Source organism: Mesoplodon densirostris, chromosome 8 (genome assembly GCF_025265405.1).
Source record: "Mesoplodon densirostris isolate mMesDen1 chromosome 8, mMesDen1 primary haplotype, whole genome shotgun sequence".
In the NCBI taxonomy this organism is placed as follows: domain Eukaryota; kingdom Metazoa; phylum Chordata; class Mammalia; order Artiodactyla; family Ziphiidae; genus Mesoplodon; species Mesoplodon densirostris.
The window spans coordinates 28,753,901-28,770,002 of record NC_082668.1 but is presented as its reverse complement, the minus strand read 5'-3'; the positions used below and the strand labels follow the sequence as shown (position 1 = coordinate 28,770,002).

General features: G+C 38.2%; 1 protein-coding gene across 2 annotated transcripts in view; it reads left to right on the top strand.

Annotated features, from left to right (window-relative positions):
• Window positions 1-16,102, top strand: part of PTH2R (parathyroid hormone 2 receptor) — an 87,792-nt gene that overhangs the window by 17,699 nt on the left and 53,991 nt on the right. The window contains exons 2-3 of one of the 2 annotated variants that reach the window (XM_060106790.1): window positions 6,906-7,016; window positions 7,126-7,247. In XM_060106790.1, coding sequence (XP_059962773.1) covers window positions 6,968-7,016; window positions 7,126-7,247 — 171 coding nt within the window. In that variant the 5' untranslated portion in view covers window positions 6,906-6,967. Of the gene's footprint in view, window positions 1-6,905; window positions 7,017-7,125; window positions 7,248-16,102 lie in introns of those variants that run through there. The other variant, XM_060106789.1, reaches the window with a different exon arrangement.

Genomic DNA, 16,102 nt, shown 5'->3' with positions numbered 1-16,102 from the left:
GGAGCAAGATAAAAACCCACCAGACCTAACAAATGAAGAGGTAATAGGCAGTCTACCTGAAAAAGAATTCAGAATAATGATGGTAAAGATGATCCAAAATCTTGGAAATAGAATAGACAAAATGCAAGAAACAGTTAACAAGGACCTAGAAGAACTAAAGATGAATCAAGCATCGATTAAAAACACAATAAATGAAATAAAAAATACTCTAGATGGGATCAATAGCAGAATAACTGAGGCAGAAGAACGGATAAGTGAGGTGGAAGATAAAATAGTGGAAATAACTGCTGCAGAGCAAAATAAAGAAAAAAGAATGAAAAGAACAGAGGACAGTCTCAGAGACCTCTGGGACAACATTAAATGCACCAACATTCGAATTATAGGGGTTCCAGAAGAAGAAGAGAAAAAGAAAGGGACTGAGAAAATATTTGAAGAGATTATAGTTGAAAACTTCCCTAATATGGGAAAGGAAATAGTTAATCAAGTCCAGGAGGCACAGAGAGTCCCATACAGAATAAATCCAAGGAGAAATACACCAAGACACATATTAATCAAACTGTCAAAAATTAAACACAAAGAAATCATATTAAAAGCAGCAAGGCAAAAACAACAAATAACACACAAGGGAATCCCCATCAGGATAACAGCTGATCTCTCAGCAGAAACTCTACAAGCCAGAAGGGAGTGGCAGGACATAATTAAAGTGATGAAGGAGAAAAACCTGCAACCAAGATTACTCTACCCAGCAAGGATCTCATTCAGATTTGATGGAGAAATTAAAACGTTTACAGACAAGCAAAAGCTGAGAGAATTCAGCACCACCAAACCAGCTTTACAACAAATGCTAAAGGAACTTCTCTAGGCAAGAAACACAACAGAAGGAAAAGAACTACAATAACGAATCCAAAACAATTAAGAAAATGGGAAAAGGAACATACCTATCAATAATTACCTTAAATGTAAATGGACTAAATGCTCCCACCAAAAGACACAGACTGGCTGAATGGATACAAAAACAAGACCCATATATATGCTGTCTACAAGAGACCCACTTCAGACCTAGAGACACATACAGACTGAAAGTAAGGGGATGGAAAAAGATATTCCATGCAAATGGAAACCAAAAGAAAGCTGGAGTAGCAATTCTCATATCAGACAAAATAGACTTTAAAATAAAGACTACTAGAAGAGACAAAGAAGGACACTACATAATGATCAAGGGATCGATCCAAGAAGAAGATATAACAATTGTAAATATTTATGCACCAAACATAGGAGCACCCCAATACATAAGGGAAATATTAACAGCCATAAAAGGAGAAATCGACAGTAACACAATCATAGTAGGGGACTTTAACACCCCACTTTCACCAATGGACAGGTCATCCAAAATGAAAATAAATAAGGAAACACAAGCTTTAAATGATACATTAAACAAGATGGACTTAATTGATATTTATAGGACATTCCATCCAAAAACAACAGAATACACATTTTTCTCAAGTGCTCATGGAACATTCTCCAGGATAGATCATATCTTGGGTCACAAATCAAGCCTTGGTAAATTTAAGAAAATTGAAATTGTATCAAGTATCTTTTCCGACCACAATGCTATGAGACTAGATATCAATTACAGGAAAAGAGCTGTAAAACATACAAACACATGGAGGCTAAACAATACACTACTCAATAACGAAGTGATCACTGAAGAAATCAAAGAGGAAATTAAAAAATACCTAGAAACAAATGACAATGGAGACACGACGACCCAAAACCAATGGGATGCAGCAAAAGCAGTTCTAAGAGGGAAGTTTATGGCAATACAATCCCACCTTAAGAAACAGGAAACATCTCGAATAAACAACCTAACCTTGCACCTAAAGCAATTAGAGAAAGAAGAACAAAAACATCCCAAAGTTAGCAGAAGGAAAGAAATCATAAAAATCAGATCAGAAATAAATGAAAAAGAAATGAAGGAAACGATAGCAAAGATCAATAAAACTAAAAGCTGGTTCTTTGAGAAGATAAACAAAATTGATAAACCATTAGCCAGACTCATCAAGAAAAAAAGGGAGAAGACTCAAATCAATAGAATTAGAAATGAAAAAGGAGAAGTAACAACTGACACTGCAGAAATACAAAAGATCATGTGAGATTACTATAAGCAACTCTATGCCAATAAAATGGACAACCTGGAAGAAATGGACAAATTCTTAGAAATGCACAACCTGCCAAGACTGAATCAGGAAGAAATAGAAAATATGAACAGACCAATCACAAGCACTGAAATTGAAACTGTGATAAAAAATCTTCCAACAAACAAAAGCCCAGGACCAGATGGCTTCACAGGGGAATTCTATCAAACATTTAGAGAAGAGCTAACACCTATCCTTCTGAAACTCTTCCAAAATATAGCAGAGGGAGGAACACTCCCAAACTCATTCTATGAGGCCACCATCACCTTGATACCAAAACCAGACAAGGATGTCACAAAGAAAGAAAACTACAGGCCAATATCACTGATGAACATAGATGCAAAAATCCTCAACAAAATACTAGCAAACAGAATCCAACAGCACATTAAAAGATTAATACACCATGATCAAGTGGGGTTTATTCCAGGAATGCAAGGATTCTTCAATATACGCAAATCAATCAACGTGATACACCATATTAACAAACTGAAGGAGAAAAACCATATGATCATCTCAATAGATGCAGAGAAAGCTTTTGACAAAATTCAACACCCATTTATGATAAAAACCCTGCAGAAAGTAGGCATAGAGGGAACTTTCCTCAACATAATAAAGGCCATATATGACAAACCCACAGCCAGCATCGTCCTCAATGGTGAAAAACTGAAACCATTTCCACTAAGATTAGGAACAAGACAAGGTTGCCCACTCTCACCACTCTTATTCAACATAGTTTTGGAAGTTTTAGCCACAGCAATCAGAGAAGAAAAGGAAATAAAAGGAATCCAAATGGGAAAAGAAGAAGTAAAGCTGTCACTGTTTGCAGATGACATGATACTATACATAGAGAATCCTAAAGATGCTACCAGAAAACTACTAGAGCTAATCAATGAATTTGGTAAAGTAGCAGGATAAAAAATTAGTGCACTGAAATCTCTGGCATTCCTATATACTAATGATGAAAAATCTGAAAGTGAAATCAAGGAAACACTCCCATTTACCATTGCAACAAAAAGAATAAAATATCTAGGAATAAACCTACCTAAGGAGACAAAAGGCCTGTATGCAGAAAATTATAAGACACTGATGAAAGAAATTAAAGATGATACAAATAGATGGAGAGATGTACCATGTTCTTGGATTGGAAGAATCAACATTGTGAAAATGACTCTACTACCCAAAGCAATCTACAGATTCAATGCAATCCCTATCAAACTACCAATGGCATTTTTCACAGAACTAGAACAAAAAATTTCACAATTTGTATGGAAACACAAAAGACCCCGAATAGCCAAAGCAATCTTGAGAACGAAAAATGGAGCTGGAGGAATCAGGCTCCCTGACTTCAGACTATACTACAAAGCTACAGTAATCAAGACAGTATGGTACTGGCACAAAAACAGAAATATAGATCAATGGAACAGGATAGAAAGCCCAGAGATAAACCCACGGACATATGGTCACCTTATCTTTGATAAAGGAGGCAGGAATGTACAGTGGAGAAAGGACAGTCTCTTCAATAAGTGGTGCTGGGAAAACTGGACAGGGACATGTAAAAGTATGAGATTAGATCACTCCCTAACACCATACACAAAAATAAGCTCAAAATGGATTAAAGACCTAAATGTAAGGCCAGACACTATCAAACTCCTAGAGGAAAACATAGGCAGAACACTCTATGACATAAATCACAGCAAGATCTTTTTTGACCCACCTCCTAGAGAAATGGAAATAAAGACAAAAATAAACACATGGGACCTAATGAAACTTAAAAGCTTTTGCACAGCAAAGGAAACCATAAACAAGACGAAAAGACAACCCTCAGAATGGGAGAAAATATTTGCAAATGAAGCAACTGACAAAGGATTAATCTCCAAAATTTATAAGCAGCTCATGCAGCTCAATAGCAAAAAAACAAACAACCCAATCCAAAAATGGGCAGAAGACCTAAATAGACATTTCTCCACAGAAGATATACAGACTGCCAACAAACACATGAAAGGATGCTCAACATCTTTACTCATTAGAGAAATGCAAATCAAAACTACAATGAGATATCATCTCACACCAGTCAGAATGGCCATCATCAAAAAATCTAGAAACAATAAATGCTGGAGAGGGTGTGGAAAAAAGGGAACACTCTTGCACTGCTGGCGGGAATGTGAATTGGTACAGCCACTATGGAGAACGGTATGGAGGTTCCTTAAAAAACTACAAATAGAACTACCATATGACCCAGCAATCCCACTACTGGGCATATACCCTGAGAAAACCATAATTCAAAAAGAGACATGTACCAAAATGTTCATAGCAGCCCTATTTACAATAGCCTGGAGATGGAAACAACCTAAGTGTCCATCATCGGATGAATGGGTAAAGAAGATGTGGCACATATATACAATGGAATATTACTCAGCCATAAAAAGAAATGAAATTGAGCTATTTGTAATGAGGTGGATGGACCTAGAGTCTGTCATACAGAGTGAAGTAAGTCAGAAAGAGAAAGACAAATACTGTATGCTGACACATATATATGGAATTTAAGAAAAAAAATGTCATGAAGAACATAGGGGTAAGACAGGAATAAAGACACAGACCTACTAGAGCATGGACTTGAGGATATGGGGAGGGGGAAGGGTAAGCTGTGACAAAGTGAAAGAGCGGCATGGACATATATACACTACCAAACGTAAGGTAGATAGCTAGTGGGAAGCAGCCGCATAGCATAGGGAGATCAGCTCGGTTCTTTGTGACCGCCTGGAGGGGTGGGATAGGGAGGGTGGGAGGTAGACGCAAAAGGGAGGGGATATGGGAACATATGTATATGTATAACTGATTAAATTTGTAAAATAAAAAAAAAAAGAAAAAAAAATGGGTGGAAGACCTAAATAGACATTTCTCCAAAGAAGACATACAGATGGCCAAGAGGCACGTGAAAAGATGCTCAACATCATTAATTATTAGAGAAATGCAAATCAAAACTACAATGAGGTATCACCTCACACTGGTCAGAATGGCCATCATCAAAAAATCTAGAAACAATAAATGTTGGAGATGGTGTGGAGAAAAGGGAACCCTCTTGCACTGTTGGTGGGAATATAAATTGATGCATCCACTATGGAGAACAGTATGGAGGTTCCTTAAAAAACTGAAAATAGAATTACCATATGACCCAGCAATCCCCCTCCTGGGCATATACTTAGAGAAAACCATAATTGAAAAAGAGTCATGTACCACAATGTTCATTACAGCACTATTTACAATAGCCAGGACATGGAAACAACCTAAATTTCCATGAAAAAACGAATGGATAGAGAAGATGTGGGACATTATATACAATGGGATATTACTCAGCCATAAAAAGGAATGAAATTGGGCCATTTGTAGAGATGTGGATGGACCTAGAGACTGTCATACAGAGTGAAGTAAGCCAGAAAGAGAAAAACAAATATCATATATTAATGCATATATGTGGAATCTTGAAAAATGATATAGATGATCTTATTTGCAAAGCAGAAATAGAGACACAGCCACAGAGAAAAAACATATGGATACCAAGGGGGAAGCGGGGGTGGGATGAATTGGGAGATTGGGATTGACATATATACACTATTGATACTATGTATAAAATAGGTAACTAATAAGAACCTACAATATAGCACAGGGAACTCTACTCAGTGCTCTGTGGTGACCTAAATGGGAAGGAAGTCTAAAAACAGGGGATATATACACATGTGTAGCTGATTCACTTTGCTGTACAGCAGAAACTAACACAACATTGTAAAGCAACTATATCCCAATAAAAATTAATAAAAAAGGGGCTTCCCTGGTGGCGCAGTGGTTGAGAGTCCGCCTGCCGATGCAGGGGACACGGGTTCATGCCCCGGTCCGGGAAGATCCCACATGCCGCAGAGCGGCTGGGCCCGTGAGCCATGGCCGCTGAGCCTGCGCGTCCGGAGCCTGTGCTCCACAATGGGACAGGCCACAACAGTGAGAGGCCCGCGTACTGCAAATAAATAAATAAATAAATAAATAAATAAATAAATAAATAAATAAATAAAAAAGAAATTGTTCTCAATGAATTCTGATGTTTCTTTTTTTAAAACATCTTTATTGCAGTATAATTGCTTTACAATGGTGTGTTAGTTTTTGCTTTATAACAAAGTGAATCAGTTATATATATACAAATGTTCCCATATCTCTTCCCTCTTGCGTCTCCTTCCCTCCCACCCTGCCTATCCCACCCCTCTAGGTGGTCACAAAGCACCAAGCTGATCTCCCTGTGCTATGCAGCTGCTTCCCACTAGCTATCTATTTTACATTTGGTAGTGTATATATGTCCATGCCACTCTCTCACTTTGTCACAGTTTACCCTTCCTCCTCCCCATATCCTCAAGTCCATTCTCTAGTTGGTCTGTGTCTTTCTTATATATTAATTGATATAACTCATATATATTGGAGTCACTAAAATATGTTTAATTTATGCAAATCAAATGTTCCTATCAATGGGCCTTTGATGAGGCTAGGTGGATGAGTTTCGGGGTATTTGCATCATATCTACCCCATTCTAGTTTCCAAAGCTACTGATTTGTTTTACAATGCCTGTGTTTTACATAGGCAGTGACCTGAAATTTTGTATTTTGAATGCATTCATTCTCTGCTTCTAACTGCATCTTTATTTATTTGCTTTTTAATTTTTTTCCTTATCAGAGGGAAATTGTTTCCCAGAATGGGATGGACTCATCTGTTGGCCTAGAGGAACAGTGGGGAAAATGTTGGCTGTCCCATGCCCTCCTTATATTTATGACTTCAATCATAAAGGTATTGAATTTTTCTGCAATGATTAATTTGGAATAGAAATTTATAATTTTTTTATGATGGACTCTACAAGAACTGAGCAATCTCAGTGTTTTTCTTCATGTCTTCACAGGAGTTGCTTTCCGACACTGTAACCCCAATGGAACATGGGATTTTATGCACAGTTTAAATAAAACATGGGCTAATTATTCAGACTGCCTTCACTTTCTGCAGCCAGATATCAGCATAGGAAAGGTAATGGTATATTTGTATTTGTGAACCCCTAAGGGAAAGCAAAAGATTTATACAATTCTTGATTGTCAACCACTATTATAAAAATCCTTATATTATATGACACAAAGAGCAAAAAAGATAAAAGCAAGTTTGGAATCTTTTCAGATACCTAGTTAAGGAAAGGTCTAGGATCTGAAACATTTTTTTTTCCTGTTTTAAGAAGTTAGTATTTTATTTTATTTTTTTACATCTTTCTTGGAGTATAATTGTTTAACAATGGTGTGTTAGTTTCTGCTTTAAAACAAAATGAATCAGTTATACATATACATATGTTCCCATATCCCCTCCCTCTTGCATCTCCCTCCCACCCTCCCTATCCCATCCCTCCAGGCGGTCACAAAGCACCGAGCTGATCTCCCTGTGCTATGCAGCTGCTTCCCATTAGCTATCTACCTTACGTTTGGTAGTGTATATATGTCCATGCCTCTCTTTCGCTTTGTCACAGCTTACCCTTCCCCCTCCCCATATCCTCAAGTCCATTCTCTAGTAGGTCTGTGTCTTTATTCCTGTCTTACCCCTAGGTTCTCCATGACATTTTTTTTCTTCTTAAATTCCATATATATGTGTTAGCATATGGTATTTGTCTTTCTCTTTCTGACTTACTTCACTCTGTATGACAGACTCTAGGTCTATCCACCTCATTACAAATAGCTCAATTTCATTTCTTTTTATGGCTGAGTAATATTCCATTGTATATATGTGCCACATCTTCTTTATCCATTCATCCGATGATGGACACTTAGGTTGTCTCAATCTCTGGGCTATTGTAAATAGGGCTGGTATGAACATTTTGGTACATGACTCTTTTTGAATTATGGTTTTCTCAGGGTATATGCCCAGTAGTGGGATTCCTGGGTCATATGGTAGTTCTATTTGTAGTTTTTAAAGGAACCTCCATACTGTTCTCCATAGTGGCTGTACCAATTCACATTCCCACCAACAGTGCAAGAGTGTTCCCTTTTTTCCACACCCTCTCCAGCATTTATTGTTTCTAGATTTTTTGGTGATGGCCATTCTGACTGGTGTGAGATGATATCTCATTGTAGTTTTGACTTGCATTTCTCTAATGATTAAAGATGTTGAGCATTCTTTCATGTGTTTGTTGGCAGTCTGTATATCTTCTTTGGAGAAATGTCTATTTAGGTTTTCTGCCCATTTTTGGATTGGGTTGTTTGTTTTTTTGTTATTGAGCTGCATGAGTTACTTATAAATTTTGGAAATTAATCCTTTTTCAGTTGCTTCATTTGCAAATATTTTCTCCCATTCTGAGGGTTGTCTTTTGGCCTTGTTTATGGTTTCCTTTGCTGTGCAAAAGCTTTGAAGTTTCATTAGGTCCCATGTGTTTATTTTTGTCTTTATTTCCATTTCTCTAGGAGGTGGGTCAAAAAGGATCTTGCTGTGATTTATGTCATAGAGTATTCTGCCTATGTATTCCTCTAAGAGTTTGATAGTTTCTGGCCTTACTTTTAGGTCTTTAGTCCATTTTGAGCTTATTTTTGTGTATGGTGTTAGGGAGTGATCTAATCTCATACTTTTACATGTCCCTGTCCAGTTTTCCCAGCACCACTTATTGAAGGGTCTGTCCTTTCTCCACGGTACATTCCTGCCTCCTTTATCAAACATAAGGTGACCATATGTGCATGGGTTTACCTCTGGGCTTTCTATCCTGTTCCATTGATCTATATTTCTGTTTTTGTGCCGGTACCATACTATCTTGATTACTGTAGCTTTGTAGTATAGTCTGAAGTCAGGGAGCCTGATTCCTCCAGCTCCGTTTTTCTTTCTCAAGATTGCTTTGGCTATTCGGGGTCTTTTGTGTTTCCATACAAATTGTGAAATTTTTTGTTCTAGTTCTGTGAAAATTGCCAGTGGTAGTTTGATAGGGATTGCATTGAATCTGTAGATTGCTTTGGGTAGTAGAGTCATTTTCACAATGTTGATTCTTCCAATCCAAGAACATGGTACATCTCTCCATCTATTTGTATCATCTTTAATTTCTTTCATCAGTGTCTTATAATTTTCTGCATACAGGCCTTTTGTCTCCTTAGGTAGGTTTATTCCTAGATATTTTATTCTTTTTGTTGCAATGGTAAATGGGAGTGTTTCCTTGATTTCACTTTCAGATTTTTCATCATTAGTATATAGGAATGCCAGAGATTTCAGTGCACTAATTTTTTATCCTGCTACTTTACCAAATTCATTGATTAGCTCTAGTAGTTTTCTGGTAGCATCTTTAGGATTCTCTATGTATAGTATCATGTCATCTGCAAACAGTGACAGCTTTACTTCTTCTTTTCCCATTTGGATTCCTTTTATTTCCTTTTCTTCTCTGATTGCTGTGGCTAAAACTTCCAAAACTATGTTGAATAAGAGTGTTGAGAGTGGGCAACCTTGTCTTGTTCCTGATCTTAGTGGAAATGGTTTCAGTTTTTCACCTTTGAGGACGATATTGGCTGTGGGTTTGTCCTATATAGCCTTTATTATGTTGAGGAAAGTTCCCTCTATTCCTACTTTCTGGAGGGTTTTTATCATAAATGGGTGTTGAATTTTGTCGAAAGCTTTCTCTGCATCTATTGAGGTGATCATATGGTTTTTCTCCTTCAATTTGTTAATATGTATCATGTTGATTGATTTGCATATATTGAAGAATCCTTGCATTCCTGGGATAAACCCCACTTGATCATGGTGTATAATCCTTTTAATGTGCTGTTGGATTCTGTTTGCTAGTATTTCGTAGAGGATTTTTGCATCTATGTTCATCAGTGGTATTGGCCTGTAGTTTTCTTTCTTTGTGACATCCTTGTCTGGTTTTGGTATCAAGGTGGTGGTGGCCTCGTAGAATGAGTTTGGGAGTGTTCCTCCCTCTGCTATATTTTGGAAGAGTTTGAGAAGGATAGGTGTTAGCTCTTCTCTAAATGTTTGATAGAATTCTCCTGTGAAGGCATCTGGTTCTGGGCTTTTGTTTGTTGGATGATTTTTTATCACAGTTTCAATTTCAGTGCTTGTGATTTGTCTGTTTCATATTCTCTATTTCTTCCTGATTCAGTCTTGGCAGGTTGTGCATTTCTAAGAATATGTCCATTTCTTCCAGGTTGTCCATTTGATTGGCATAGTGTTGCTTGTAGTAATCTCTCATGATCTTTTGTATTTCTGCAGTGTCAGTTGTTACTTCTCCTTTTTCATTTCTAATTCTATTGATTTGAGTCTTCTCCCTTTTTTTCTTGATGAGTCTGGCTAATGGTTTATCAATTTTGTTTATCTTCTCAAAGAACCAGCTTTTAGTTTTTTTGATCTTTGCCATCGTTTCCTTCATTTCTTTTTCATTTATTTCTGATCTGATTTTTATGATTTCTTTCCTTCTGCTAACTTTGGGGTGTTTTTGTTCTTCTTTCTCTAATTGCTTTAGGTGCAAGGTTAGGTTGTTTATTCGAGATGTTTCCTGTTTCTTAAGGTGGGATTGTATTGCTATAAACTTCCCTCTTAGAACTGCTTTTGCTACATCCCATAGGTTTTGGGTTGTCCTGTCTCCATTGTCATTTGTTTCTAGGTATTTTTTAATTTCCTCTTTGATTTCTTCAGTGATCACTTCGTTATTGAGTAGTGTATTGTTTAGCCTCCATATGTTTGTATTTTTTTACAGATACTTTCCTGTAATTGATATCTAGTCTCATAGCATTGTGGTCGGAAAAGATACTTGATGCAATTTCAATTTTCTTAAATTTACCAAGGCTTGATTTGTGACCCAAGATATGATCTGTCCTGGAGAATGTTCCATGAGCACTTGAGAAAAATGTGTAATCTGTTGTTTTTGGATGGAATGTCCTATAAATATCAATTAAGTCCATCTTGTTTAATGTATCATTTAAAGCTTGTGTTTCCTTATTTATTTTCATTTTGGATGATCTGTCCATTGGTGAAAGTGGGGTGTTAAAGTCCCCTACTATTAATGTGTTACTGTCGATTTCCCCTTTTATGGCTGTTAGTATTTGCCTTATATATTGAGGTGCTCCTATGTTGAGTAAATAAATATTTACAATTGTTATATCTTCTTCTTGGATCAATCCCTTGATCATTATGCAGTGTTCTTCTTTGTCTCTTGTAGTAGTCTTTATTTTAAAGTCTATTTTGTCTGATATGAGAATTGCTACTCCAGCTTTCTTTTGGTTTCCATTTGCATGGAATATCTTTTTCCATCCCCTTACTTTCAGTCTGTATGTGTCTCTAGGTCTGAAGCGGGTCTCTTGTAGACAGCATATATATGGGTCTTGTTTTTGTATCCATTCAGCCAATCTGTGTCTTTTGGTGGGAGCATTTAGTCCATTTACATTTAAGGTAATTATCGATATGTATGTTCCTATTCCCATTTTCTTAATTGTTTTGGGTTCGTTATTGTAGGTCTTTTCCTTCTGCTGTGTTTCTTGCCTAGAGAAGTTCCTTTAGCATTTGTTGTAAAGCTGGTCTGGTGGTGCTGAACTCTCTCAGCTTTTGCTTGTCTGTAAAGGTTTTAATTTCTCCATCAAATCTGAATGAGATCCTTGCTGTGTAGAGTAATCTTGATTGCAGGTTTGTCTCCTTCATCACTTTAAATATGTCCTGCCAGTCCCTTGTGGCTTGCAGAGTTTCTGCTGAGAGATCAGCTGTTAACCTTATGGTGATTCCCTTGTGTGTTATTTGTTGTTTTTCCTTTGCTGCTTTTAATATGTTTTTTTTGTATTTAATTTTTGACAGTTTGATTAATATGTGTCTTGGCTTGTTTCTCCTTGGATTTATCCTATATGGGACTCTGTGTGCTTCCTGGACTCGATTAACTATTTCCTTTCCCATATTAGGGAAGTTTTCAACTATAGTCTCTTCAAATATTTTCTCAGTCCCTTTCTTTTTCTCTTCTTCTTCGGGAACCCCTATAATTCGAATGTTGGTGCATTTAATGTTGTCCCAGAGGTCTGTGAGACTGTCTTCAGTTCTTTTCATTCTTTTTTCTTTCTTCTTCTCTGCAGTAGTTATTTCCACTATTTTGTCTTCCACGTCACTTATCCGTTCTTCTGCCTCAGTTATTCTGCTATTGATCCCATCTGAAGTATTTTTAATTTCATTTATTGTGTTTCTAATCATTGCTTGATTCACCTTTAGTTCTTCTGTGTCCTTGTTAACTGTTTCTTGCATTGTGTCTATTCTATTTCCAAGATTTTGGATCATCTTTACTATCATTATTCTGAATTCTTTTTCAGGTAGACTGCTTATTTCCTCTTCATTTGTTAGGTCTGGTGGGTTTTTATCTTGCTTCTTCACCTGCTATGTGTTTTTCTGTCTTCTCATTTTGCTTATCTTACTGTGTTTGGGATCTCCTTTTGGCAGGCTGCAGGTTCGTAGTTACCGTTGTTTTTGGTGTCTGTCCGCAGTGGCTAAGGTTGGTTCAGTGGGTTGTGTAGGCTTCCTGGTGGAGGGGACTAGTGCCTGTGTTCTGGTGGATGAGGCTGGATCTTGTCTTTCTGGTGGGCAGGTTCACGTGTGGTGGTGTGTTTTGGGGTGTCTGTGTACTTTTTATGATTTAAGCAGCCTCTCTGCTAATGGGTGGTGCTGTGTTTCTGTCTTGATAGTTGTTTGGCATAGGGTGTCCAGCACTGTAGCTTGCTGGTCGTTGAGTGAAGCTGGGTGCTGGTGTTGAGATGGATATCTCTGGAAATTTTCGCCGTTTGATATTATGTGGAGCTGGGAGGTCTCTTGTGGACCAGTGTCCTGAAGTTGGCTCTCCCACCTCAGAGGCACAGCACTGACTCCTGACTGCAGCACCAAGAATCTCCTCAATTTGGGATGATTCGTTGTCTATTCATGTATTCCACAGATGCAGGGTACATCAAGTTGATTGTGGAGCTTTAATCCGCTGCTTCTGAGGCTTCTGGGAGAGATTTCCCTTCCTCTTCTTTGTTCTCACAGCTCCCGGGTCTCAGCTTTGGATTTGGCTCCGCCTCTGTGCGAAGGTCCCCGGAGGGCATCTGTTCTTCGCTCAGACAGGACGGGGTTAAAGGAGCAGCCACTTCAGGGACTCTGGCTCACTCAGGCCGGGAGGAGGGACGGGCACGGAGTCCGGGGCGAGCCTGCGGTGGCAGAGGTCGGCGTGACATTGCACCAGCCCGAGGCGCGCTGTTTGCTCTCCTGGGGAAGCCGTCCCTGGATCCCAGGACTCCGGCAGTGACGGGCTGCACAGGCTCCCCAGAAGGGGGGCGTGGACAGTGACCTGCGCTCGCAAACAGGCTTTTTGGCGGCGGCAGCAGCCCCAGCGTCCCACGCCTGTCTCTGGGGTCCGCACTTTCAGCCGCGGCTCATGCCCATCTCTGGAGCTCCTTTAAGCAGTGCTCTTAATCCCGTCTCCTCGCGCACCAGGAAACAAAGAGGGAAGAAAAAGCCTCTTGCCTCTTCGGCAGCTCCAGACTTTTTCCCGGACTCCCTCCCTGCCAGCTGTGGCGCACTAACCTCTTCAGGCTGTGTTCATGCTGCCATCCCCAGTCCTCTCCCTGTGCTCAGACCGAAACCCGAGCCTCAGCTCCCAGCCCCACCCATCCCGGTGGGAGAGCAGACAAGCCTCTCGGGCTGATGAGTGCCGGTCGGCACCAATCCTCTGTGCGGGAATCTCTCAGCTTTGCCCTCCACACCCCTGTTGCTGTGCTCTCCCCCGCGACTTGGAAGCTTTCCCCCTCCGCCACCCGCAGTCTCCGCCTGCAAAGGGGCTTCCTAGTGTGTGAAAACCTTTCCTCCTTCACGGCTCCCTCCCAGTGGTGCAGGTCCCGTCCCTATTCTTTTGTCTGTTTTTTCTTTGTTCTTTTGCTCTACCCAGGTACGTGGGGGAGTTTTTTGCCTTTTGGGAGGTCTGAGGTCTTCTGCCAGCGTACAATAGGTGTTCTGTGGGAGTTGTTCCACCTGTAGCTGTATTTCTGGTGTATCTGTGGGGAGGAAGTTGATCTCTGCATCTTACTCTTCTGCCATCTTCCCTGGAAGTCCTTTATTTTATTTTTTAAAAATTAATTTTTATTGGAGTATAGTTGCTTTACAATGTGTTAGTTTCTACTGTACAGCAAAGTGAATCAGCTATACGTATACATATATCCCCTCTTATTTGGATTTCCTTCCCATTTACGTCACCACACAGTACTGAGTAGAGTTCCCTGAGCTATACAGTAAGTTCTCATTCATTATCTATTTTAGGACCTGAAACATTTTGATATTTTCTTTAGGTTAGAGTGACCTGGCTGAGATATATGCATATATACTTATAAATATGTGTCTGTTGTATTATATTATGTTTACATTACACTATATGATGCTACATTATTTATGTATAAAAATTCAAATTGGTAGTCAGCAACATGATTTTTTTCTTGGTTACCTATGAATGGCTACATCTCATCTCACTCTGTATTCCTGGAGGAGCTTTGTATTTTAGAGATGTATTTTCCATATCATAAGATTTGCCAGCAGGTGATTTCATTAGTATATGAAAGATTAGAGTTTCAGAATTAAAGAGGAGCAAGGGGTGTCTTATAGGTCTTCTCACACAATACCTTAATTTTACACGTGTGAGTCAATTCAGAACCAAAGTTTAAGTGTTGGTCAAAGTGACACAGCTAGATCATGGCAGGATCAGTGCTGTTTCCAGTATGGTAATCATATGTAAATTTCAAAAACTTCTAGATAGTTACTTTTAGGTTATATGTGGTGGATTAAAAGTTATACCTAAATTCCTATCACGTAGATCTCATCAGTAAAATGTGTGATGCTATAAGCATATGATGCTAGGAATGAACATGATAAGTTGATGTATAAATTATTTTATGAGGATCCTGAGAACAGTCATAATACATAACTCTCCTAACATTAGACATTTTTCTTTATGCTTGATGATATTTATTTTCTGGTGGGGAGGGAGGGAGAGCAGTGGCAGAAGTGGTAAATTGGAGTTTTCTTCGTTTGATTTATTTTTTTTGGACGCACTGAATGGCATGTTGGATCTTATTTCCCTGACCAGGGATCAAACCCACGCCCCCTGCATTGGAAGTGCAGAGTCTTACCCACTGGACTGCCAGGGAAGTCCCTGTTTGATTTTGCATTAATAGTCAGAACTTCTTTTCTTAACTTTTTTTTCTAACACAAAGCACTACCACCTTAATGACTCTTTAGTAAATTGCCAAAAGACCTCAGTTTTGTATTTCATTGTTGACATGCTTCTTAGATAAAATTAGTCAATGTGAGGAGACAATTATGTACTCTACAATGGAACCAAAGCCAACAATGAGTTAATATAAAATACTTCAAAATAATTTCAATTTCATTGATATAAATAAACATTAACAATATTTAGTATACTCTGCTATGAATTTGTGCATTATATGATGATCAGGGCAAGTCTTAACAGCTTTTAAATGGCCATTAAATTATATCATGATTTTATTTACACTGAACTCTATTCAGAATATTACAACCATTCTTTTTAATTACTATGTATTCCAAGAGTCAAAATAGCTAAGGACAGTGAAATACCCAAAATATATACTATTTTATGTAAACATGATTTAAAAGTTAACTGAAAAATTTGATTAATTTTGTTAGTGTAAGTAACTTTATCTCCTTAATCAAAAATATAGTGTTTTCTATTGTTTACAACCCTTAAGCAATAATTTGAGAAAACTTAAGAAATGTAAATATCTTTTAATAAGAAAACTGGATACCTTCTAAAGTTTTGATATAGTGTGGGCAAAATGATATTACTTATGAGATATTAATTATTAACACTTATAATCAGAGTTTTTGTATAAAAAAAGGTA